The sequence below is a fragment of the Coenobita brevimanus genome, chromosome 57, assembly GCF_032717465.1.
Source record: "Coenobita brevimanus isolate Jiangsu-jjx chromosome 57, ASM3271746v2, whole genome shotgun sequence".
NCBI lineage: Eukaryota > Metazoa > Arthropoda > Malacostraca > Decapoda > Coenobitidae > Coenobita > Coenobita brevimanus.
This window is the reverse complement of record NC_137010.1, coordinates 4,445,485-4,470,377: the sequence shown is the minus strand read 5'-3', so window position 1 is coordinate 4,470,377 and position 24,893 is coordinate 4,445,485. Positions and strand designations below refer to the sequence as shown.

Below are 24,893 nucleotides of genomic sequence, written 5' to 3'. Positions count from 1 at the left end.
AGGAGGAGGAGGAGGAGGAGGAGGAAGGGGAAGAGGAGGAGGAGGAGGAGGAGGAGGAGGAGGAGGAGGAAGAGGAGGAGGAGGAGGAGGAGGAGGAGGAGGAAGAGGTGGATCTTTTTTTGTTTTTAAGCAAGATGAAGGAACAAAGAAGAAATCATGAAAAAAAAAAAAAAAAAAATCCTCTAACTGAAATTTAAATAAAGAGGACTAAAGTAATGAACTGTTCATTTTGGGACACTTACATGGTGAAAAAAAAAAATAAAATAATAATAAAAAAAATAATAATAATAATAATGACAATGATTCTGATAATACAGACAGTCCCCACTTAAAGTTGTTTTACATTATGATGACTGGATGATGATGATGATTCATTGTCACGCTGCCGATGAATTCTTACAACCTGTTTTTCACTTACAGCTGCTACTGATTTACTAGAGAGTTGTCCTAAAATCAGAAATGAGAACTTCTGTGCTTTAAACCCTTCAGTGATGAATTTAAAAATTTAGCTTCACTTAACCCAGCATAATGCCTACACACATCCCAGACCTTGAATGTGGCCAACTTGAACCTTTTTTTATTTTCTTCTTTTTCTGAACCCTGGCTCATGTGTATGTAAACCTAATGAACCGCAGGGAAGCAAAATTTCAACAGGGCATTCCCAACGATCTTTTGTTGGGATTATGTTGACTGACTGACTGTGTTGTCACAGTGTGGTGTATGTGGTGGGTAAATGCCAGTACAGTGAGTTACTGGGTCATCATATAAAATGAGTGTTTGTTATAATCAGGCCCTTCTGAAATGACTTAAACTCTGAATCTGGAGAATTTGTTGAGATGAAACCACATACTCTCCACCTAAAAAGAAAGAAAGGTAATCAGATTGCTCAGGCAAACAAGCATCTCCTCTTCCAGGCCAATACAGTTTCCTTACATAGTACAGTATTTACAAAATGGCAAAGCATCTTGAGAAACTAATTTTATTAAAAAAAAAAAGAAGAAAAACAAAAAAGTGATAAAAAAATCTACAATAAAATACTGCTATGCAATAAAACTGTATTCTAAACTTAAAATTCTAATAAAATTAAACCCATAATAAAATACAACTGCTGTATACAATCCCAGATAGCATACCTGTTACTGGATTAAGATAACAGATCATACATTATCATTAAAAATAAGTGCAACATCATCAAACTCTTCAAAAAGCCGTCCCTGTGAGAAAGTTCCAAGACCGAGCCTGGGCCACCGTTGCTTGGGTCCCTCGCCTGTGTGTGAGACCTGTGCCGGCAACTACTGTGAGGTGAGGATGACCGAGCTACTACAGGTTTACCACATATATTTACATTATATTCATGGTGTGGTCTGCCAACATAATTAATGCCCTAACAATCTGTATCATCAGCCAAATGGGACTGCTCTCAACTTCTCTAAACATTTCTTACTGTTTGAACTTAAAGTATTGGTTCAGAGCTGTTATCTCATAGCCATGTAGTTCTTAAGATACAAGACAGAGGGAGACTGAAATGGAACCTCTTCATTCATTCATTCATTTCTTGAGAGACCAAAGATACATGATGTAGGTCTTCCCACTCTATGTGAACATTGGATACATGATTAGGATGATAATGATCATAACTCAGTAACTAAAACTGAGTGAACAACTGCAGAGTCTATCAAATGCATCCAGTCTGACAGATGATACAGTTAAAAGGGCTGGGAAGACCACCAGTTCAATGAGATCACAGGTGCGCATGGGAAAGTTGTTGGTACAGTTGTACATGCGCTCTGTTGTGCTCCTCTTCATGCAATGAACGTGAATTGTAAGGTACAATTTGCATCTGTGGAATCACCTCCAGTCACCTCCCTAAACCAGGCCACATGAGCTACGGGGTCACTCTCTTCAGAGATTAGGATATTTCCTAGCATCTCATCCTTAACCATTTATATTACTGTAGTTTGCCTAGTACTGTATTATGTGCCTAAATATTTTCTTGTATGCTCTATGTCTTTTTAACACTGGCTTATGATTCATAAAACATGATGCACCATAGGAAAAAAAAAAAAAATAATAATAATAATAATATTTTACTCCATAATGTATGTAGATACTGTGGTCTCTTGAACAGTACAGGTATGTTACCTGTGCAAAGTACTGTACGTCATATAAAATAAATACCAAAAAATAATTCAGGAGAAATACAACCTAACATGCAAAAACGAATCTCCCAGGAAGCCATCAAATTCCACAAGAATACTGCCTTCAATACCATCATGTGACTGGAGGTGATGACCAAAGAGGTAAATTTAACCTTATGTTACCCATCCTTCTTCCCTCCTGACTGTCCTTCGCCCCCTCCACCCTTGCCACACTCCCACAATAAAAGCGGTGCATCATGAGCCAGAAAATGGTGTGGTTATCAACTTACTTTGCCTTCAGATTTTGTACTTGAACTCTTCTGCTGTCACAGGAGGTTTGGTAAGGGAGAAATGTTTATTCATTTTGTATCAATTTGCATTATTCATCATACACTATAATTAGACGGTTGATTTATAGGGAAAAAGTGTCTCTTAATACATTCACATAAAACATTCATACCATGAAAAATATTATTTATATGAAGTTATAAACTCTGAATCTACTTAATATTATCTAAGTAAATAAGCATACAACATGCATAAAATGGCAACATAATTCTAACAGAAAATGATCCCAAAGAAAGTAGAATGATAAAATTAATGCAGAGCACCAAATAGCACACTTTCGAAACTGCATGTAAAATCCTTATTATGGTGAGGGAACCATGTTCTAATGGAACATTTAAAATAACATATCAGTACACATCTGTACACTGTTAGTTTTCTTTTTCCAACAGCTTTCCACTCAAATCTTTTCCTTGCTCTCCTTCTCTCTGATTATTTCAATCTTTCACTCTCCAGCTTTTCATCACTCCTCATCTCTTCTTCCCTCCTCCCTTCAGTCTTTCTATTTATAATTAGTTACCCTTCCTTCTCCCTCTCCCTCCATCTCTCCTTCTTCCCTTTCTCTCTCCCCAATCACCCATCTAAACAGTGTCTCCAGGTTTGTGTCTGATGTTGTCCTGGGAGCTGACCTAGGACTGTGCTGTGATTAATTTTCTGTCTCTCAAATCTTCTTATCTCCACTGCTCTTATACTTCTATCCTTACATTTCTCCCTCTAACTTTCTTCCTTTCCTTTAAACTCTCGTACTCTCCTCGTAATCTCATTTTCTCTCACTCCTCTCTTTTTCCTACCTTTCTTCAATCCCTCCCTCTGTCTTTAGCTTCCCTCTCTTTTCCCTCCCTCTTTCTCTCACTTTCCAACTTTCCTTCCTCTTTCCATGTTTGCTTCCTCCTTCTATATCTCAACCCTCTTTGTCCTTCCTTCCCCCTGCACCCACCTGAACATCACCTCCTCCCGGCTTGTGTTTGATATTGTCCCGGGATCCGACCTTGGACTGTGCTGTGATCTTAAGCTTCTGGCTCTCAATCTTCTTGTCACCGCCACCAGGTTTGTGGTCCTTGTTATCTAGTGACCCGATTTTGCTCTTTGCAGACCAGGTCAACTTCTGGGACTCGATCTGTGAAAGCATGGAAAAATCAGAGTGGTCAAGATTATTATCCCTTTCAATAATAATAATAATAACAATAATAACAATACTGTAATAATAATACAGTAATACACTAATCTCTCGATTATCCAGACGACCATTACACGGATCATCCATTATCCATATGCTGTGATCTGGCTGTATTAAACCATTAATCGAACATTTTTCCCACTTTAAGGATACAATGATCGTGTCTGGGTGGAAATTACGGCCGCATGAGCATTTTCACGCCCGACCAGGTGGGAATAGTCCAGTTGCGCTGCCCTGTCTGGCTGGGTAGCGCACCCATCGGCCACTAGAGAGACCTTCATTGTTCTCATTTCCTGCACGGCTCCAATACTGTAAACAGCTCCTCTCAGACAGTTGTTATGGTGGTAAACATTGTGGCTTTTGTGGCTGTTTCCTACCTGCTTCAGGCCTTGCTATTCCTTGCATGCCTCTTCCTAATGTGTGTGATGATGGCCTCTTCACCAAGGAAAAGGAAGAAGGTAGTGATGATTCAGGAGATGCGGGCGATCCTGGGTAAGACTGATGCGACATAGTTGAATCTTGAGTGCTGACTTTGATTTTATTTTACCTTACTTAACTATACCATGGATTTATTCTATTTTACCATGATATTATTCCATTCCACCATTATGTTTTGTCTGCTCACTCATTTTTCTTGTGTAGCGTTTTTTTTTTTTCACCTCAGGGTATGGCCCTGCAATGGTGACTGCTCATCTGTGGTTGATGGGTCTGCTTGACCATTGTAACTGCTTGGCTGTGGTTTATAGGAATGCTTGACCAGATAAAGTAGTGTTAAACAACAGGAACAAGTGTTGTACTATGTAACGTAGTGGCCTTTTACACTGGCTCTCAAAGTTAGGTTATGTATGAATATGGGTCAGGGGAGAAGTCCATTATCCAGATGGAGTCATTACCTGAACATGTCTTTGGCTCTATTACGTCAGATAATCGTGGGATTACTGTAATAATAATAACGATGACGATGACGACGACGATGATGATGATGATGATGATGATATCTTAAGCATCCTCCCTTTTTGCAGCTGTCCTAAGAAAGGGAAATCCTACAACTTTCTGCATACTGTTAACATAAGTTATTGATGAAAGTATGATGGTGGTGGTTGGGGAGGTGGTTCTCAATGTGTGAATGAGACATATAGGTAATGGTGGTCGTGGGAGGAATGACTTAACAAGTGAAACAGACAAACAGATGGGGGTGATAGTGGTGGATGGAGAGGAGGTCTTCAACAGATGAAAGAGACAGACAGGCAGGAGATTGCTGTGGTGGGAGGAATGACCCAACAGACAGGTGATATTGATGGTGGAATAGGTGGTTGTCAACAGGTGATACTGACGAGAGAGAGTGAGAGAGAGAGAGAGAGAGTGACACTAACTGTGAGGTAGTGGTGGTCAACAGGTGAAATGTGACATACAGAAATCAGACAGATATAATACTGGTGAGGGAGTAGTTGTCAATGGATGAAATACAACAAACAGGGATAGGACACAGATGGATGACACACATAAACAGACAGACTGATGGATGATGGATGAGATGGACAAAGAGACAGACAAGACAGAAAGGTATTGAAGGTGGTAAGGGAGCATGAAGCAGACAGGCAGACACACAGACAGGTGACAGTTGCAGTGGGAGAGGTGCCTGTTGACAGGTAACAGGCAGACAGACAGACAGACAGATGAGAAGGAGACAGTGTGAATATTTGATGGCCACTAAAAGTCTATGAGGCACGAGGCAACCCAAGGGAGGAGGTTAACGTTAACCCCTTTACTGCCACCAGGCCATTTGGGTATTGTTCTTGCTATCTCCACAACAACTTTACATCAACCTATTCAAGCCAAGGAAATCTCATATTTTACTTTGTTAGGTCAAGACACTTTTATTCTCACTGGCATTTTTCAAACTTGGCTGGTTAGATATTGCCTTCTTTAACCCCTTTGATAAGAGGTCCATCCCAAGCTGAATACAGCTGTCTGAATGTAAGAAATATAAAGCAACTGAAAGGTGTAATACAGTATAAGACATAAATATACAGTAAATACTAAACAACAATAAAAGAAAGGTGTAATAAGAATAAATCAGTGGACATAAAAGATGACAACAAGAAAAACACAATAAACAACAGACATACATAAAACAAGAGAAGATGAGAAATATCAATGATGAAGAAGAGACTTGTGCATAAAACAAGAGATGTGAATATTAACAGCAGAGTAATAACTGTGCGTGTTGCATATACGGACTGTACCAGGCACAACAGGAATGCTGGTTAGGGAATATTTTCAGTGTCAGATCAAGACTCCCCACACAGTAATTCTAGCAGACACACAAGGGAAATGGCAGTGTAATGTAAGCCTTTGTTATGTTACCATTTCTACTTTGTATTTTTTTAATACTATTAAGTCCATGGTAAATTACAGAAAAACTGATTCAAAGTTCCACTGTTTCTGGCTATGGTGCTAGCAGCCTGCTAGTGCTAGTGTTTGAATCCTGTTGTGGGCAGCGGATCTACTCAGGTGTTCATTCACACTTTGTGGGTTGGCATGTAAAATGCGTACTGTACCTAGATTAACACATAGGGGAGGTAACAATGTAACCTGAATGATGCAGTGGCTTGTATCTCAGGTTAGTGAGTGAATAACCTGCCTCAGGATCAAAGATCCATGTTACACAGAGGAGCATCATGACTAAACATCTCACAGCATTGGCCCCCACCTTTACCAGATTTACAGTACTAGCTGTATTATTATTATTATCATTATTATTATTATTATTATTATTATTATTATTATTATTATCATCATCATCATCATCTAATCCTGTGCTGCCCCATGAGGAGTGTAGGACCCTGGGGCTAGGCAAGTTGGTCCTGACATTTAAGATGAAAGTGACCAGCCTCACTCATCCCTGAGTAGCATTACATGAGCAATGGAAGAAAGCATTCAGGAACCAAATGCTAATCGCCTGCCAGAATATGCCATTGGCCAAGTCCAAGATTTTGGCCATATCTTGTTACCCTGAAGGTTTCATATTGATAGCTCAAGCCATTCATGAGATATAATTGTGCTAAAGGTGGGTGATAAAAACTAGTTGATCTTTGGCAGCCATTTTGGTGTCCTTGACATTGACCCCAAGTGCCCAATTTTGAACTCAGCCAAGATTTTGGCCATATCTTGATACCCTGAAAATTTCATGTTGATAGCTCAAGCCATTCATGAGATATACTGTAATGGGAACAGATACACACACACACACACACACACACACACACATCAGAAAGAGAGAAAGACCTAGGTATGATTATCAATAACAGACTATCTCCGGCTGACCACATCAGCGAGAAGGTACGGAACATGTATTCACTGCTTGCAAATATGAGAATAGCATTCACATACATAAATGAAGACATGCTAAGAAGGATAATAACATCATTCATTAGACCAACCCTGGAATATGCATCAATAGTCTGGAGTCCTCATCTCAAAAAGCATATAGACAAGATTGAAAAAGTTCAAAGGGCCGCTACAAGATGGATACCAAGCTTAAGGGACCTAAGCTACGAAGAAAGACTAAATAAACTGAATCTACCAACACTACAGGAGAGAAGGAAAAGAGGTGACATGATAATGCTATATAAGTGCATATCAGGAAAGGAGAAAATAGACATAAATGATTACTTAACATATGGAGAAGCATCAGCAAGAGGACACTGCAAAAAACTGCATAAGAAGAGAGGTGATAAAGACGTAAGGAAATTCAGTTTCCCAAACAGAGCAATTGATCAATGGAATGCACTACCGAATGAAATAGTGTGTGCCAAAACTATTCACAAATTTAAGGATATGTACGATAAATATGGTCTAAGACACGGGACAATACGAGCTTGACTCATTCCTGTAAAGATACAATTAGGTAAGAACAATTAGGTAGGTAGGTAAGAACACACACACACACACACACACACACACACACACACACACACACACACACACACACAGAGGCGGGCAAAAACATTATCACTCCACCATGTAAAGGCAGGCGATAATAAACCCCAACCACTCCTACAGGCTCAATCAGGCTGGAGCACCTTAATTACTCACTAAAACACCAGGCACCATAGTTTGGTTATATAATTACCACCCACCATAGTAAATGGTTTCCTGGTGAACAGGAAACCATTTGGTTTGTCACTCAGCTGTATTAAAAAAAACAGAAATAAAATAAAGTGCAGTACTTAGGAACACAATCATGATTTATAATGAGAATTTAATGTAACAAACAATCTTAAGATAAATCACAGAAAGAAAAATGAAAGTGAGATTTAAAAAAATCAAATCAGTTAATTCCACTAGTTCAATGATAACAGGCGTATCTCTTAAAGATTCCCCATACGGAGGTGTCACGGTACAGGTGATGTTTTCTATAGACTCAAAGCCAAACTAAGTGCCAAAACCAACTAATTACCCTCCAAAAGTTGCTGGGAACCATTAGGAAAAAAGACATCTCAGATGAGTAATCACATTTGTAACACTGTGAGTCTCAGCTTGGATTCTGAGTGTTTACTTGTGGCTGAGTTTCCTACCTAAGAGTCATGAGTGTATAGCTAGTTAACATGCCACATTTTGCTCTCATGGTAGTAAACTGCTAGAGCTAATGGTAGTCAACTGCTACTACCTATAATCAGAATGAGATAACAACAAAAATACAAATAACTATGATAAAAATGAAAACAATACACAAGCATAACAAAAACAAGGCATCAATGTACCTTCTTGTTACCTCTGCCAGGTGTATACTGAATGCTGTAGGGGACACACAAAGAAAACATGAATAAGAGCAAAATAAACTAAAACAACCATAAGGATGTGATAAAATATAAACTTCGTGTTCATTCAAGGAAAACAAGACTAGAAATAAAAAATAAAACTACGAATGACATCATCTTCTTGTCCCACCCAGTAAACAAGAATAAAAGCTGAGATAAAACAAAACAAGAATGACAGTGCAATAATAAACAAAACCAAATATCAAAATACCTTCTTATCCCCTCCACCGGGCATGTATTGGACGTTTTTGGATGCAACTCGACTGGAGGCCTTGGAGAAGTCAATTTTCTTGGTCTCAATTTTGACCTTGCCTCCACCTGGTTTATATGACGCATTGTCCATGCTCCCGATCTTCGACTTCACCGACTTCAGGTTAGGCGAGGCCGTCTTACCCACCTCTATCTTGTTCATCGGCACTGTGGGAGAAGTGTGAAGCTAATAATAATAATCATCATCATCATCATCACCATCATTTCAACCTCTTTTTTCCCACTGAAGGGTGTGGTGATGGAAATTAATGTAAAAACAAAAACTATAAACACAACAACCCAGCAACAAAATGAAGGTTATTGTTGTTGTTGTTGTGGCTCCTGGCTCATCTACATATGAACCCTGCGGATTTTAAGAAGCAGGCCATTTCAGCCGGGCATGCCAAGGGATTTTTTGCTATGGTTATGTTGAGGGATTATAAGTGAGGTGCATGAGGTAAGTAAGTGTGCTGTGATGTGAGGGGCTGAATAGTGATGGCACAACTGATTGTTCATGAGCTGCATTTGTCTTCACACTCATTCATGAAATGGCAATGGCCACATCATACTCTGACTGGTTGAACTTGTCTCTCTGGGAAAAGCATTTCTTATAGGATGAATATTTGATGGGGGTTTGTGAAGGATGCAGTTTGTATGTTTAGGAAGGCTGTGATGGCAATGTCTGTGTGTGTATATTTGTGACGTGTGGTGTTGTGTGGAGGAAGAGGGACTTTGTTGACGAATCCTGTGCAGTGCAGGAAAGTTGTTCATTTTTTTTTCATCTGTGGTACAAAGGAAGTCATGATTTGATAAATAAGAAAATGGAAAGAATGTGAAATGGGAAGAGGTCAGTCTGTTGCATGAAGCTGCATTCTCCACTAATACACCACTGTAATGTGAAGTGAGGGTTAGGAATTCATACAACAAAATACAGATAGTATGGAAGTGTAAAGGCTTAGTACAACAGAAACTGGAGAATGGGTAGAAGACTGTGAGATGAGGAGGGGTTAAGTTCTGTAACTGTATCTCCACCTCCTCACTGTTACATGGTACTGCTTAACATGGCATTTGGATACAGTATTTCTGTACATTAACTCTTTCTCTGCATTAGTATAAGATTTTCAATGCTTTCAACATTTCAGCTCTGACTTTCAAGCCATCCTTCTGTCTGTTAAGAAAATGCTGAGCAGACTATGAATGTTTAAAACCAGAGGTGTATATTTTGCATGCAAGTTTCAAATCCCTTCATATATCTGATGCAATTTGTTGTAAAATTTTGTCTTGTGGAATACACTAAATCAGCATGCCATTGCCTGAGGGAGTTAAACCACAGATAATGAAGCATTAAACAGTGGCACCAAGGGAAAAATATTGTTACATACTGATAGCAGATTAAATATTCCTTGTTGCTTGGGGATATCCCTCACATGCTGAATAAAATCATCCAACATTATACTGAATGGAAAAAGATGTCTATGGCTTGAAGGGATTAACAAATATAGTTTGCATAATCAATGAAAGATGAAAGGCTGCACTCTTGTCATTATCGTGCATTTTCAGCTAAAAAAAATTGTTATTGCACTCCTGAACTGGCTTCTTGTGACAGTGATGGTGCATTATTTGTGGCTTTGGGAGGCTTTGAGGAATTCAAAGATGAGTTCCTGCTTGAAGAGTTCATCCCAGGTGGTGGAGACCATTACCTCTCCATCCACTTACCACAGAACCCCTTACCTCAAGCCCATCTCAGGTCTCTCTATGGTATGTGTTTCTTCCTTTTTGTGCCTTTTTCATTACTTTCTATTAATCTAACAATGCTTACGTGTGTTTCTAATACTTACCGTAACAGTATGTATGTACAGCATTTAGTGGGTAATAATGTTGTAAAAGGGAAAATTTAGGCTTGTGAGTGGGGTGTCTGGTACCAATTAAGTTAAATCTCATTGTTTCTTTGTTTTCATTATTGTGCACACACACACACACACACACACACACACACACACACACATAGAGAGAGAGAGAGAGAGAGAGAGAGAGAGAGACTGATTGACTAATAGATATTACAGAAAATATAAGTAAAAACAGAGAAACAAGTACATATGAACATACCTGACAGTCTACTGCTCATTTTATTAAATCCATCAACAGAGTAGGGTGATGGAAGATTTAAGTAGACAGAAAAGGAGATATGTCATATCACAGTTAGCTGCCACTGCACCATTTTTAAATTTTTGTTCTATTAAAGTCGGCAAAAAATAACAGAAAAAACCGCTGATTAAAGATAAACATATGCTAATTATGAAACAGATTTGCCAGTGACCCCTGAATTGTTGCAACAACTGTATGAATAATGTTGTGATATTTCAGAACATACAATACATCTGACAGTCAATAAGGACTACCTGTACTAGAAGATCTGGAGACAGACATGCAAAGGTTAACACTCATATTAAAACTGTGTGTGCAAAAGTGTAGGCAAACTCCTAATTTAAGATGGTCAGTTTCAAAATACTGTACTCATGAAGATGGGAAATTATTAGATTATGCTTCCACTGTACATAAAGTAATAACACTGAAGTAAATTGGTGAAAGTTTTCTATTTTCCACCAAATGCTAGAGGGAGGGCAGCCAAATGGTAGAGGACAGGGCAACATGGAAGCAATCTGATATGTGGCCATCCCTTACAGGATTAAGGCATCTGGCTGTAGACAGATAGACAGCTGTCTCAATACTGATGTAAAATACTGTAGGTTTGCCTTCCCCTTCATTATCTCAGGTTTAATAACATGTCTGTAGGTTTTATGTAGGTCTCTATAAAGATTCACAAAGATCTGGTCAGATTACATGCTGTAAGGTGAAAGCTAGGCCAAAATTAGACTTAACCTCCAGAAATTACAGAATGTGAAAGTGTCTTGAATGTCAGGACCAACTTGCCTAGCCCCAGGCTCCTCCACTCCTTATGGGGAAACATAGGAGTAAGAGGAGCGAACTAATTGGAAACTACTTTTTGATCCATGATGCTGCACATCCTCATCATAAGTTGCTCTTTTTTTATAGTCTTCTTTGGTTAATAGGTCCTCAGTAAATTAAAGACAACTTGCCTATTAAAGAGTCTTTGCTACATTATAATGCTGATTTTCCAGCTTACCCAATTTACAGAAGTAACTATGCAAAAAAGTTTGATATTTTGAAAATGTATCTAACTTATAACACGGATGGCTTGTAACTTTTCTCTTATCAAACATATTTCAGGAGAAAGTACAATACGAAATGGAAAAGGAAGACCATAAACACGTATCATCTGATGTACAGTAACTGTTATTTGTTCAAAGGTAATTAAGGATAAAGTGCAATATCCAAAAGAGTAAAACTGTGAAAAAGGTCTATTTAAAAATTTTGAGAATATGGCGTGTGTACTCTCAGAAAAAAGAAAGAAAAAACAAGACAAAGAAACTTCAGAGACTGTCAAAAGTAGAGTTTAGTTAAACTGAAATGTACTGTCTATGTGCTGCCTCCCTCTCGGTCAATAATTAGGACTATTTGAGAGGAACTTCTACACTGGGCTCTGAAGTGGATTCTAAATTGGATCTACAAGAACTAAAGGGGACCAAAATTGGCTCTGCATGACAACTTCTGACTTAGAGGATTTAAATGAGGATCAAGAGGGAACCTGATGGCAAAATTGTCCCAATGAGGGACTGCTGCACTGGATCTGGAGGGGCAAAAACACTGTGAATCATTAATAAGGGGAACCAAAGCACGTGAGTTCTCCGATGGTCATTCACCAGGGTACGGCAGGAATCCAGTGCTGAACCTGGTTAGGTCGTTGACATATCAGGATGGCTGCAGTGCTCTACATTTCTTTTAAAACTTGTCCATATTTAAAAGGGGGAGCTGATCTTTACTGAGAATGATTTACTTTGAGTCAGTTGCATTTACATTTTAACACAAAATTTATTGCTACCTAACTACTTAAGACAGGGAAATCCCCCAGCTGTTAATGGATTAGCTTCTTGGATAGATCTTATCTTTATTTGTAGTGGATGTATAAAGTATGAATGAGACTGAGGCAAGGTATGTGCATATAATGGAGTACAGTACAGTGTAATGTGGGTTTCTGGGAATTGGCTTATAAATAAGGTTTGGGGCCATTTCCCACTGACATTGTATTCAACCAAGGCTAGCCCAATTCATCTCAACTGTAACCAACTAAAAATAAATGCAACTAATTCTGTTAACTAAAAATAAATTAATATGACCAGTTCTATTCTACTTCTACTCACATTTAACAAAAGTATGAACAGAAATGGTGCAGTAAGTTAACTTAAACAAACATTTCTTAGCCTAATGAGCACAACCTCCCTTTAAAACACATGTATTATGCCTAATCCAACTTATAAAAAAAAAAAAAAAAAAAAAAAAAAAACTAACTAACTAAAACTAATCTTGATTTTTCAGTATCAGGACATCTATTTTATATTTTGCAACCACCAGACAATGTTATGCAGCTTGGAGGAAACTTCTAGTTATGAAAGTTTACTGAACACGGCTTATAACACATTCATAATGAGATGACTCCCCAGATCTGAATAAAATCATCATGAGGTAGCCAGAATAAAATAAGATGACCTGATCAGACTGAAGAAGTAGACCCTACATCACTTAAAAATATTGCAACTTTGTCTAAACCACCTAAAAACTAAAATAAAAGCTACCTCAAGGAAATGTCCAACTAAAACTAAGCCAACAAACTCACCAAATTGTCCAACTAAAACTAAGCCAACAAACTTCACCAACATGATGAACCATAAGCTGACCACAAGCTAAGTAATAAGTTAGCAAACTTTTCAGTCTTCCCAAATGAGACCAAACCAAACTGAAGCAACCATGATCAGCTCAGCCCCTTGAATCAGTGACAATCCTGACCCAAGACCAAGACTCAAAATTCCCATCTCAAACTATGCACTTTCCATACTATGACTGAAACATAGGGATCTAACCCCAACTGTGGTGAACTAACACTGACCAGTTTCCTTTGTCAAAACTAACCACTCATCTTTTACAATGTACCGTAACCCAACCTCCCCCACACCAATCCTGACACAAGCACCCTACCTCTACTAACATCTGAATGTAGGAACTGACTGAAAGAGGCAAAATCTTCACTTGTCCCAAAATCACTGACCCAATGTGATCTAACCTCCTCCACACCGTTCCTAACCAATGTGCCCCATTCCTAATTACACACAAAAAGTAACCACTTCCCCTACAATTACCTGTCCAATGTGACCTAAGTCCTTAACTGAAAGCTCTACAAATGACCACTTCCTTTTTGATGACCAAGTCAGTGAGATCTGACTTCACTTGCAAAGACACCAAAAACCAACCACTACTTCCTGCACTATGACTGACCCAAACCCCAGACTCCACAACAATCCTAACCCAAGCACCCAAACTCTTACCCATGAAGGAAGCATACAAAATTAACACTCCCAAAACCAATTACAGTATCCCCTCCTGATGACCAAATCAATGAGATAGAACTCAGACTGTAAAGCACCAAAACTAATCACCACTTCCCTTATCATGAAATTACCCTTTTCCTGGGCAACAATCCCAACTCAAGTACCCAAACTCTATCCTACCTCTAAGAGTCAAAACAATGGAATCCAACTTTTTGCTAGGGAAAATGCCAATACTAACAACCATTTCCTCTCCCATGATCCTTCTTGTATGCTGAAGTCCTGACCCAAATGCTCAGACTCTTACTGCCAACCAAACAGCTGAACCAATGAGATCCAGCCTTGCCAAAACTAACCACATCCCTTATACCATACCTGACCCAATCCCTTGTCTCCTGCACGGCAATCCTGACTCAAGCGCCCAAACTCTTACCTGAGCCACCACACCCTAAAGCAAGATCACCTACCACGCTGGACCCCCTCTTCTGATGTCTCACCCTTGCGCTCCACTGACGCTGCCGACTGGGGCGTGCGGGGCTTCATGGGGGACGGGTCCGAGGAGCGGGGCTGCCGCTTCTTTGGGGAGGTGCGCGAGGCCTTGGACGAAGATCGGCTCTGGCCATTCTCCTGTTTTGGGGAAAGGAGGGGGTTAGTGGGATGAGAGCATTTTGGAGAGATGCAGTACTGTGTAGTACAATACTATTAACTGCTTGAATGCAAGAAATGTCTCTTTCAGTTTATTCTTGCTCCTACCAGGCGATGATATTCAGCTGATGAAAAGTATTTTGTACTGAAGGGGATTACTGAGGCTATATTCTTCCGTGCATTAAAAAACAAAAAAAATCCAATTCCTTCAGTTTGATGAGTCTATCCTAAGCTGATAATAACTGTCAGGATTTGGCAAGATTAAAATGAATGACTTCCCTGGGCTCAATGAGTTAACTATGTCAAACCTTGCATAATCTGACCTAACCTCTTTTATTCAACATGAATTATGTCACCTTTATAGTTGTTCATTTTTTTCCAATCCAGGCTGTGGACAATAGAATGGAATGTGTCAACTGGGGAGAGAGACATCTGGAATGCATTTTTTTTCTTTTCTTTTTTTTTTACTGGGAGATGTGTTTAGTGTGGAAGGAGGAGCAGATGTTAGTTTCACTGTTAGAATGTGAAGTGGATGGAAGACATTTGGGAAACTGCTGTCAAGCTGGATCACCAGAAGGCTCTTCCTTCATGGCAAGAATACCACAAAACACATGTAAGAAGTGTTTACTGTACTGCTGGGTGAAGAAGGACATCAAGGAAAACAAGCTTTGTCCAAGAGTATGGCTGGCCCAAGAATCAAACTAGGGTTTTATTTAAGCTGGTAGTGGGATGTGCTGCTAACTAATGGTCCCATGCATTACCAACTCCCTCTCAGTCTAAGATTCAAGGATTAGGACAAGTACGGAAAAAGGCTTAAGAGTTATTGTATTACTGTTTATTATTAAGCATTATCCCATGTAGTAGCTAGAAATTTTTGGTATAATTATGGGATTATTATTATTATTATTATTAATGCTATTTACAACACTGAGTTGTAACCATATAAACCCATTCGTGTTCCTTTACGTGTCAACAAGTCCCGAGAAACGCAAGTCAAACAGCCACCCCCTATGGAGTCTGGCTATAGATAGACAGGTAGAGAAATGATTTGACAGACTAGCTACTACTGTGGTAACTTGTGCCACTATCTTCATTACTGCTGCAGGTGTTGTTCGTACTTTAACAAGGCAGTAAAGCAGATAGACCATAGCGTTACCAAAGCAGGGAAACCTTACCTTCACCAAAATCTCACTCTACACAAATCTCTCATCAGTCCCTTCTTACCACACTTACGTGTACTGTACCTAGTTTTATGATTGGCTTTACTGGTTTTCCCTCTTTTGTGCCTTTTTCTTTGGTGGATCTTATCTAACTCCATCCACTGGTAAGGATGAAGATGATGATGAAGATGATGAATTAACCCTCCACAGGTGAAACGTTTAGTATTATCAATTATTTATCTGTCATGGCCATTATTACATTTATCTACTGAGCATCAACTGAGCATAATTTTGGTACCATATGGCATTTTAAATTTCTCTCTTATTGCATTATCAATTTAGTTTCGGCTCACTATAATTAAATTTTTCCACTATGTAAAAGTCAAGAGTTCATCCCTGCACTGCAATTGTGTCAATGATCTTCCTATTTCCAGACTTTCTTTTTAGCTTAAGAAAAGCCTCGAATTACAGAGGTTAATACAGCATTCGTTAAACCATACATTATTATAACAGCTCCATCCTATGCTGTATATATATAAAAAAAAAAAAAAAAAAAAAGGAACAGTGCAATAGTCAAGGCCAAAATGAGTTAGCTGGTTGATTCTTTTATCCTGAGTGGTGATGATGATGATGATGATGATGATGACATTTTCTACAGGCTACATACATATCTGACGCAGCATCCAGGGAGGGGTGGCATATAAAAATCTACATGTATATAACAGATGACTGGAGAGAAATTGTGAATGAATACATGGTGACGCGGCCCCGAAGGGATATTCTCCCGCATTTGGTCTGATCAGGTGATCAGGTCAGGTGCGGGTAAGGGGATGGGTCCATTATGATATGGAAGGGGAAAACCAGCTCTGCTGCGGATGTCACTGATTGCACTGTGCAGTTGACCCTCGTGCAGTGTGCTACGGTGAGGATCTGTCCTTTCTCCCTTTGGGACTAAATTACGTGTGTGTGTGTGTGTGTGTGTGTGCGCGTGTGGATAGGTAAATTGTGAGTGTGTCGTCTTGTCTCAGGTAACTTTTTTTCGGAGGGGAAAACTGCCTAGGTATATAGAAGGTTAGACAGACAACTCAGAAACAATTCCCAAACCCTCCCTCGTACACCATAATGCTTCGTCTCTCTCGTAGGCTGAGGAAGCTCCCTAACACCTCTTCCTAAGCAATTTATTTTGCTTATTACTCCGTACTACTATCCTCTTCTGTGCCATTTAAATCATTTAAATACCACTACACTCTGCATAAATAACATGCACACTGATATTAACCAGCAACATCCAAAAATAAATAGCTAAGGAAAAGGTATTTGGGATTTCTTCAACCGACGAGTTCACCTAACCTATATCCCTAGTTTAACCCGCCCAGTCCCGGCCACTTTTTGACCACTGGTACCCCCCAATCCCGGGCAATTTTTGACCTTTTTTTTTTTTGCTAAAACTTTCGCTTTTGGTGAGAAACATCGAAAATTCATAGAGAAATCGCTCACCTGAGGTTTAAAATACTCATTACAGGTAGGAGAGCCTCCTTACTTTACTGGGTTTTCTATCAGGCTGGCGCCAAAGAAAACGAGTTCTATGGGAGGATAACTATTTCACACCACTCATAAACGGTATTTATTTATTTACTGTTACGAATTTATATGTAGTACAAAAGTATATTGGTTTTCAAGCAGTAATATAGGCATTATAAGCATTGTTTCACTCGCTAATACCTGACCTTTTTTTGCCACATTACCTGATCATCATTTCTAACTGTTTCTTCCTCTAATGCTATGTAAAGTTTGTCCTCCACATTGTCATTGATTGGGGAATCACTCTGGCCCTGAATTTCGTACCGTGGCATGACATGGCTATACTGGCCAGGTCACTGATAACAGGTGAATTGCTGAGAAAAGGGCATGCAGGGGGGAGGAGGAGGTCATGCTGGGTAAGGCATTGTCTCTGCCTGGCATCTTGTTGAGGCAGGTGTCCCGTGTATACGTACCAAAAATGACTCGCGAAAATTGAAAATTGTGGAAATTATGAACCTTGCAATTGCAGGACGTTGAAGTACGTCCTCGGGATTAGCTGTGACAAAACGTGAGGACGTGGAAGTACGTCCTCGGGACGGCACGGGTTAAATCCTTACCCTATGGATGGTGCACCCGGGTATTTTATTTCTGACTGATAACGTGAAGAATTAGTTGAAATGAGAAAAATTTTAGTTGTCAAAGGCGTCAAGGTCCGCATTCTCGTCGGTTAACACCTCCTCTTTAGCGAATTATTTTTGGATATGGCTAGTTAATATTAGTTTGTATGTTATTTATAATGAAACTGTGGTACTGGAATGATTCAAATGACAAAGAGGACAGTATGGAGTAACAGGCTGAATAAATCATTTAGGAAGAGGTGTTAAAGAACTTCCTGAACCAAAATGAATAAGAGCTCAAAAACTATCTTATGCACTTTTTTCTTTACCTCCTTCTCCTGCCTCTCTCTTTCCCACACACACACACACACACACACACACACACACACACACACACACACACACACACACACACACACACACACACACACACACACACACACACACACACACACACACACACACACACACACACACACACACACACACACAGGCTGAGAAGCCTATGCCCAGAGTCGAGCACATAAAACACACACACACACACACACACACAGGCTGAGAAGCCTACGCCCAGAGTGGAGCACATAAAACACACACACACACACACACACACACACACACACACACACACACACACACACACACACAGGCTGAGAAGCCTATGCCCAGAGTCGAGCACATAAAACACACACACACACACACACACACACACACACACACACACACGTGCTGGACTAACGTTTTTAGCGAAACAGAATTGAGAGTGCCGGTACAGCAGATCCTGATATATTTGTGTTTATAGAGTCAGCCTCCAATTATTCTTTACTCCAGAGGCATGTTTTGTTGAGGTTTCAGTGAACTGCAAAGAAAAGTAAGGTATTGAAGTATTTTTCATGTGATATTGCTGTATGACCTCGTCCCATGTCAATTTCGGTCTGCCTCTCGCACCCAGTCCCCCAACGTTCACAACTCTCACTTTCTGCACCCAACTGTGATCCCCCATCCTCTCCACATGCCCAAACCATCTCAATCTACCCTTTCTCATCACGATACTAATACACTCCAATTCCGTCTTTCCTCTTTAACTCTTCCATCGTAAACCTAGCACCCCCAGGCCTCGCATTCAAGGCCGCACTGCACATCCACCTAATCACTGTCATTTCTGTACGTCTGATCCTGAAATGACAATGAAATAAAAAGTTACGGAAAAGGTGCACGTGGGATTCTCCTCTGCGGTTGGCAAGGAAAGTACCCGAACAGCCCCTCGTCTACCAACACGCAACCATCGATTATTTACAATCCAGAGGTCCCTATTTTCAGTGCTAGGTAACCAACAGCCTGGGGTAGAGACGGTCAAAGGTCGCATTATCAGCGTCGGCTCGGTGCATGAACCATGTACCCAATGCACAAACACCTATTATGGGGATATATGGTAGGCTAGTATAGGGTGCTTTGTCCACATGATCATATGTACCAAGTTCGTGTAAGCACAAAGTACTTTATGCACAAAATAATCTGAACCTCATTGTTGTCTTTGAACATATAACAGTAACTACAGTAAGTGACTTCCTATGACTGATGGAGGGAAAACTTGCGTAACTCATATTTTTCGTCCCTCTATCAAAGGCAGTCACCTATTTCGGATGTGTTGTTGTTATCTTTAGTGCACAGGCCACTTCGTACACTCACGAACTTGATGCACGTGACACCAAGAAATAAACTCAGTGATCTCAAGGTTACGGGTCAAGTAGGCTATGCTTCCCACTGCACCACCGCCACTTTTCTCTAGTAAACGTAACTTCAATGCGTATTTATTTTTGCTTCCGGAAAAGTCGCCTTCCCTATTCAATGGATGTGAAATAGAAATAGTCGTACATTATATACTTCTTGGCAGATCATCCCAGTCATTAATTTTTCAAGAGGGTTCGTGCTTTATCGTAATTCTATACTCTCTCTCATCCTTTCCCCTCCACTTGTTTTCTTTTTCATCTTCCCATTTTTCTCTTTTCTCTGACCCCGTTTTTAATTAATTACTTGTGGAGTGTGAAGCGCTGTGGGTGATGTGTTAAGTGCCCCCTCCCCCCCCTCTCTCTCAGCATAGTGGGCCATGGATACTTACCAGGTGGAAATCCCCCTCTATAACCCTGACACCCATGACATACGACCTACCACGCTGATAAACCCCTTCAATACGACCTATTTTTTATATTTCACTCTTCTTACCTTCAGACGATTTTCCTGACCTTACAACAAACCATTAGTACTGAGGGAGTTAAGGAAGGCAATATCTAACCCTTCTAGATCAAAAAATGTCTCCAAATTGAAATAAAACGTCCTTAGATCGCAAGAAGAAGGTAAATGACGTCACCGGTTTAAAAGGATTAATTTAAATGCTGCGTTTCGGTTATATCTGCGGTTAATTTCATGCTGGCCACACCACACCACACCACAGCACGCACACCACACCACATTACCACTCCACTCCACAAGCTGTATAGGCAGCACCATATCATACGCAACTTCACATCTTTACATCACAAAACATCATATTCCACCACCACGCCACACCACACTTACCACGTGTAGCCTACCATTACGAAACATTCTACTGCACTACCACATTCTCTCTTTCTCTCTCTCTACATCACAAAACATTACATTCCACCACCACGCCACACTACACTTACCAGGTGTACCATTACAAAACATGTTCTACTGCACTACCACATTCTCTCTCTCTCTCTCTCTCTCTCTCTCTCACACTAGCTTTGGTTATGTGATTTATTTTGATTGGTTGGATTAGTGACAAATTCTGTTACGTTTTGTTAATATAGCATTCACGGACGATGCTGAGAGAGAGAGAGAGAGAGAGAGAGAGAGAGAGAGAGAGAGAGAGATGAAAGGTAGAGTGTATGAGAAAAAACTGAGACGCAGGGAAAGAAGAGAATATGACACGAAAATAGGAGGAAAAAAAAGAGAAACGAAGAGAAAGCATAACAGTTAGACAAAGCACTCCAGTTCAAAACAAAACCATGAACAAAAGCACTCAAAAATGCAAAACAAAAGCAACAAGAAAAACGCAGCGCACAAAAAACGAGGAATCCACCCCATTTTCTTACTGTTTTGAGGGCGGACTGGCGCACTGTGGTTGTGGTGGTGGTGGTTGTGGAGTTGTTATTGTTGTTGGTGGTGGAGTAGGTGGTGATGGTGGTGGTGGTGGAGGTGACCTTTTGTTTCGTCTCCTCCACCTACGCCAACCCCAAAAACAGGAAGTAATAACTAAAATAACTCGATGAAACTAAAAACAAATGTGAAGGAGATGAAGAAAATAAAGTCGAGCATAAAATAAAAAATAAATAAATAAATACGTCATATATAATTTATTCTTATAAGGTCCTGAGAATTGCGTCAGGCTGATAGTTTTTTTTTTTTTTAAACATCACTACCAAAGACATGTCAAATAAAATAATCTGAAAAATGCAAGAATAAAAAATATTTGCGTTCTCTAGCTGAAGGAATTAATGGTGGGTGAAGTAGAATTAGAGAAATAACGGGAGTGCAGCCGATCGATGAATATGTTAGATTCTCACGATGGAAGTGGCTAGGACATGTGTATAGGAGACAGGGAATAGTACGAGGTACACCAGGGTGGGTGGCACTTGGTAGGAGAGGTAGAGGAAGGCCAAAAGAGACGTGGGTGAGGACAATGAGACGGGAAGCTGGAGATGAGTGTTGGGGAGATCTTGAGGAGTTAGCACAAGATAGGATGTGGTGGTGTGAGTTCATCGAGGCCCTATGCATCCCCGAGGGTGCCACAGGAAATGATTGATTGATTGATTGAAGTGTAAATGAAATACATGGAAAATAAATCTATCTCTATAAGGAAGTGGATGAAGGAACAAGGCTACATAAGGACGAAGGAAGAAAACTAACCAATTCCGTAAAGTGTGCGCGCGCGTGCGTGTGTGTGTGTGTGTGTGTGTGTAATTCACCGGGTTGGTCATTATCACTTGATGGTCGTGATCGTCAGCTTTTTACCCTCCCGGAAGAGAGCTGAGAGCTCATATAGTCCGATCTAAGGGCAAGGCTGTGACCACACACACACACCCATCCCCTTGCTCAAGGGGGACAGTAACCACCCACTTCATCAGTGAAACTTTTCGCAACCTGAGCGAGGCGCGAACTCCCGTCCACCAGTTGGCAAGCGAGAACGTTACCACTGCACCAGCGAGCGGTGTGTGTGTGTGTGTGTGTGTGTGTGTGTGTGTGTGTGTGTGTGTGTGTGTGTGTGTGTGTGTGTGTGTGTGTGTGTGTGTGTGTGTGTGTGTGTAAAGAACTGGTTGGTTATCCACTTAAGCCCGTGGATTTTTAAGTGTACACATACGAGAGAGAGAGAGAGAGAGAGAGAGAGAGAGAGAGAGAGAGAGAGCATGAAAGCTCACAACAATATCGTCCGGTCAGGTGTGCATGAACCAATTGTGTGTGTGTGTGTGTGTGTGTGTGTGTGTGTGTGTGTGTGTGTGTGTGTGTGTGTGTGTGTGTGTGTGTGTGTGTGTGTGTGTGTCTGTGAAATTATTTCAATGCCATGACTCAGGAGGAAAATACTACAATAATACGGTAATAATAATAATAATAATAATAATAATAATAATAATAATAATAATTAGATCAACAAGAGGAAGACAGGAGATTAAACTGAATAATAACATCGGAAAAGGGAGTGAATAAGACAAGAACGATGAACTACAAAAAATAATACCTGATTAAGATAAAAAAGTGGGCAGTATTCAGACCAGTGACTTGGAGAGAGAGAGAGAGAGAGAGAGAGAGAGAGAGAGAGAGAGAGAGAGGGAGAGAGAGGGAGGGAGGGAGAGAGAGAGAGAGGCTGTGACGAAACTATATTCAGCAATATGACGGCGGATAAAACTGGGCAGAAGATACAGACAAAACTAGAAAATGAAGAAGAATATGTAGGAGATAAAACTATAACATAAATAATTTATAGATGAAACTGTAAATAGTACTAAATGAGATGAAACTATAAAAAGAATAACACATGAAACTATAAACTAGCTAGAAAGCGCTCAGAAAGCGCACACCTCCGCCAATACCATTGCGGATCCGGATTCGGATCCGCCCCAAATTTAATCAATTCTTTCTTGGCTCTTGGCACACATTTCCAGATAACTTCGTTGAAATTCATTAAGAAACTTTGGAGATGTTGTGCAGGATGCTCCGGGTCCGCCCCCAAATTTAATCATTTCTTCCTTGGCCCATAACCCACCTTTCCACACAATTTCATCAAAATCCGTTCACAACTTTTTGAGTAATCCTGCTAACAGACAAAAAAACAAACGCGGGGTAAAATATAACCCCCTTGACGGAGGTAGTAAGACTGGTGGAAAAAGCAGGAACTGAATACGACTTGAGAATACAAAATATAATAATACTTCTGGTGGAAAAGGAAAGGAACTGCATAAAACCTGGTGGATGAATTTGTAAAACAGTACGGTCTCGTGAAAGAAATGAACAGAATAAGATTTGGGAGATGAAACAATAAATAATTAGACTTCTGGTGAAAAAAAAAGGCATAGAATAAGACTTGGATGATGAAACTATAATATAATAAGACTTATGGTGGTAAAAAAAATGGAATGAAGAACACTTTAATGACAACTATAAAATGATCAGACGGTGAAAAAAAAAAAAAAAAAGAACGGAATAAGACATGGTAAAAAGGTAAAAAAATATGAGTGACGAAACCATAAAGGATAAAGAGTCCAGGAAAAAAAAAATTAAGACTAAGGCAATGAAACACTGGAGAGGATTTTGAAGGTGAGCAAGGTGCGTGATGCGAGACTCCGGTGGATGTGAAGGAAGCATCAGTCCCCTGAGGGATGGCAACGACACACAAGGCGCCTATTCACAGGTCGCCATCAGAGAAGACTACTTTTTTCTTTAAGGTTCTCTCTCTCTCTCTCATATATATATATATATATATATATATATATATATATATATATATATATATATATATATATATATATATATATATATATATGAATGAATGAATGACGTGCGCTGTTTCAGCCCAAGCGCAGATACACAGACAGACAGACTGGCAAACACAAACGGACCGATTGACAGACAGACAGACGCAAAAAGACATATAGAGATACTTTACTGACGACACCAACGCCCACACCCCAAATGACCGAGTCTGGTTCCATCAGTAATGTTGTCAACACATGTAGCATTTATAAAGGTCCTCAGAACTGCATATACCATTCTGATTTGCCTTTATATTGGTTCTCAAGGTAATAAACAGAGGACCACCTAGTGCAGAGGATTTACATCAACACTACAAGCGTTGAGGATATCGCTGATTGTGCCAAACTTGGTGAAATGGAGAATTGGTGGCTACATCGCATTCCTAACCCTCCTGTCAGACTGGAGGGTGTTGTCTATCGGAAGGGCAGGGATTTTTTTTTTTTCTTCATTCTATTCTTCCCGCTACCACAAGATTTCCTTCGTCGGGAAGAAGCACTATTACTAACGAGGTTAATGGAGTCTATATTTAACTCCTCCAGTTCGAAATGCTTCTCCTTATCTGCTTGTTAATCTTGAGAGAGAGAGAGAGAGAGAGAGAGAGAGAGAGAGAGAGAGAGAGAGAGAGAGAGAGAGAGAGACGAAAATCTACGGTTAACAATGTCCATATTTCGCTACTTTATTTCACTCCTTCAGTACGATCACATCTTC

The 24,893-nt window shown here is 40.0% G+C and overlaps 1 protein-coding gene across 1 annotated transcript in view; it reads right to left on the bottom strand.

The window, feature by feature from the left end:
- The window catches only part of LOC145402209 (uncharacterized), a 52,292-nt gene that overhangs the window by 15,018 nt on the left and 12,381 nt on the right, over positions 1–24,893 (bottom strand). The window contains exons 6-9 of the mRNA XM_080274328.1: positions 21,254–21,382; positions 14,659–14,818; positions 8,695–8,900; positions 3,421–3,600 (exon numbers count right to left, since the gene is read on the bottom strand). Of these exons, the coding sequence (XP_080130454.1) occupies positions 3,421–3,600; positions 8,695–8,900; positions 14,659–14,818; positions 21,254–21,382 (675 nt within the window). The remainder of the gene's footprint in view (positions 1–3,420; positions 3,601–8,694; positions 8,901–14,658; positions 14,819–21,253; positions 21,383–24,893) is intronic.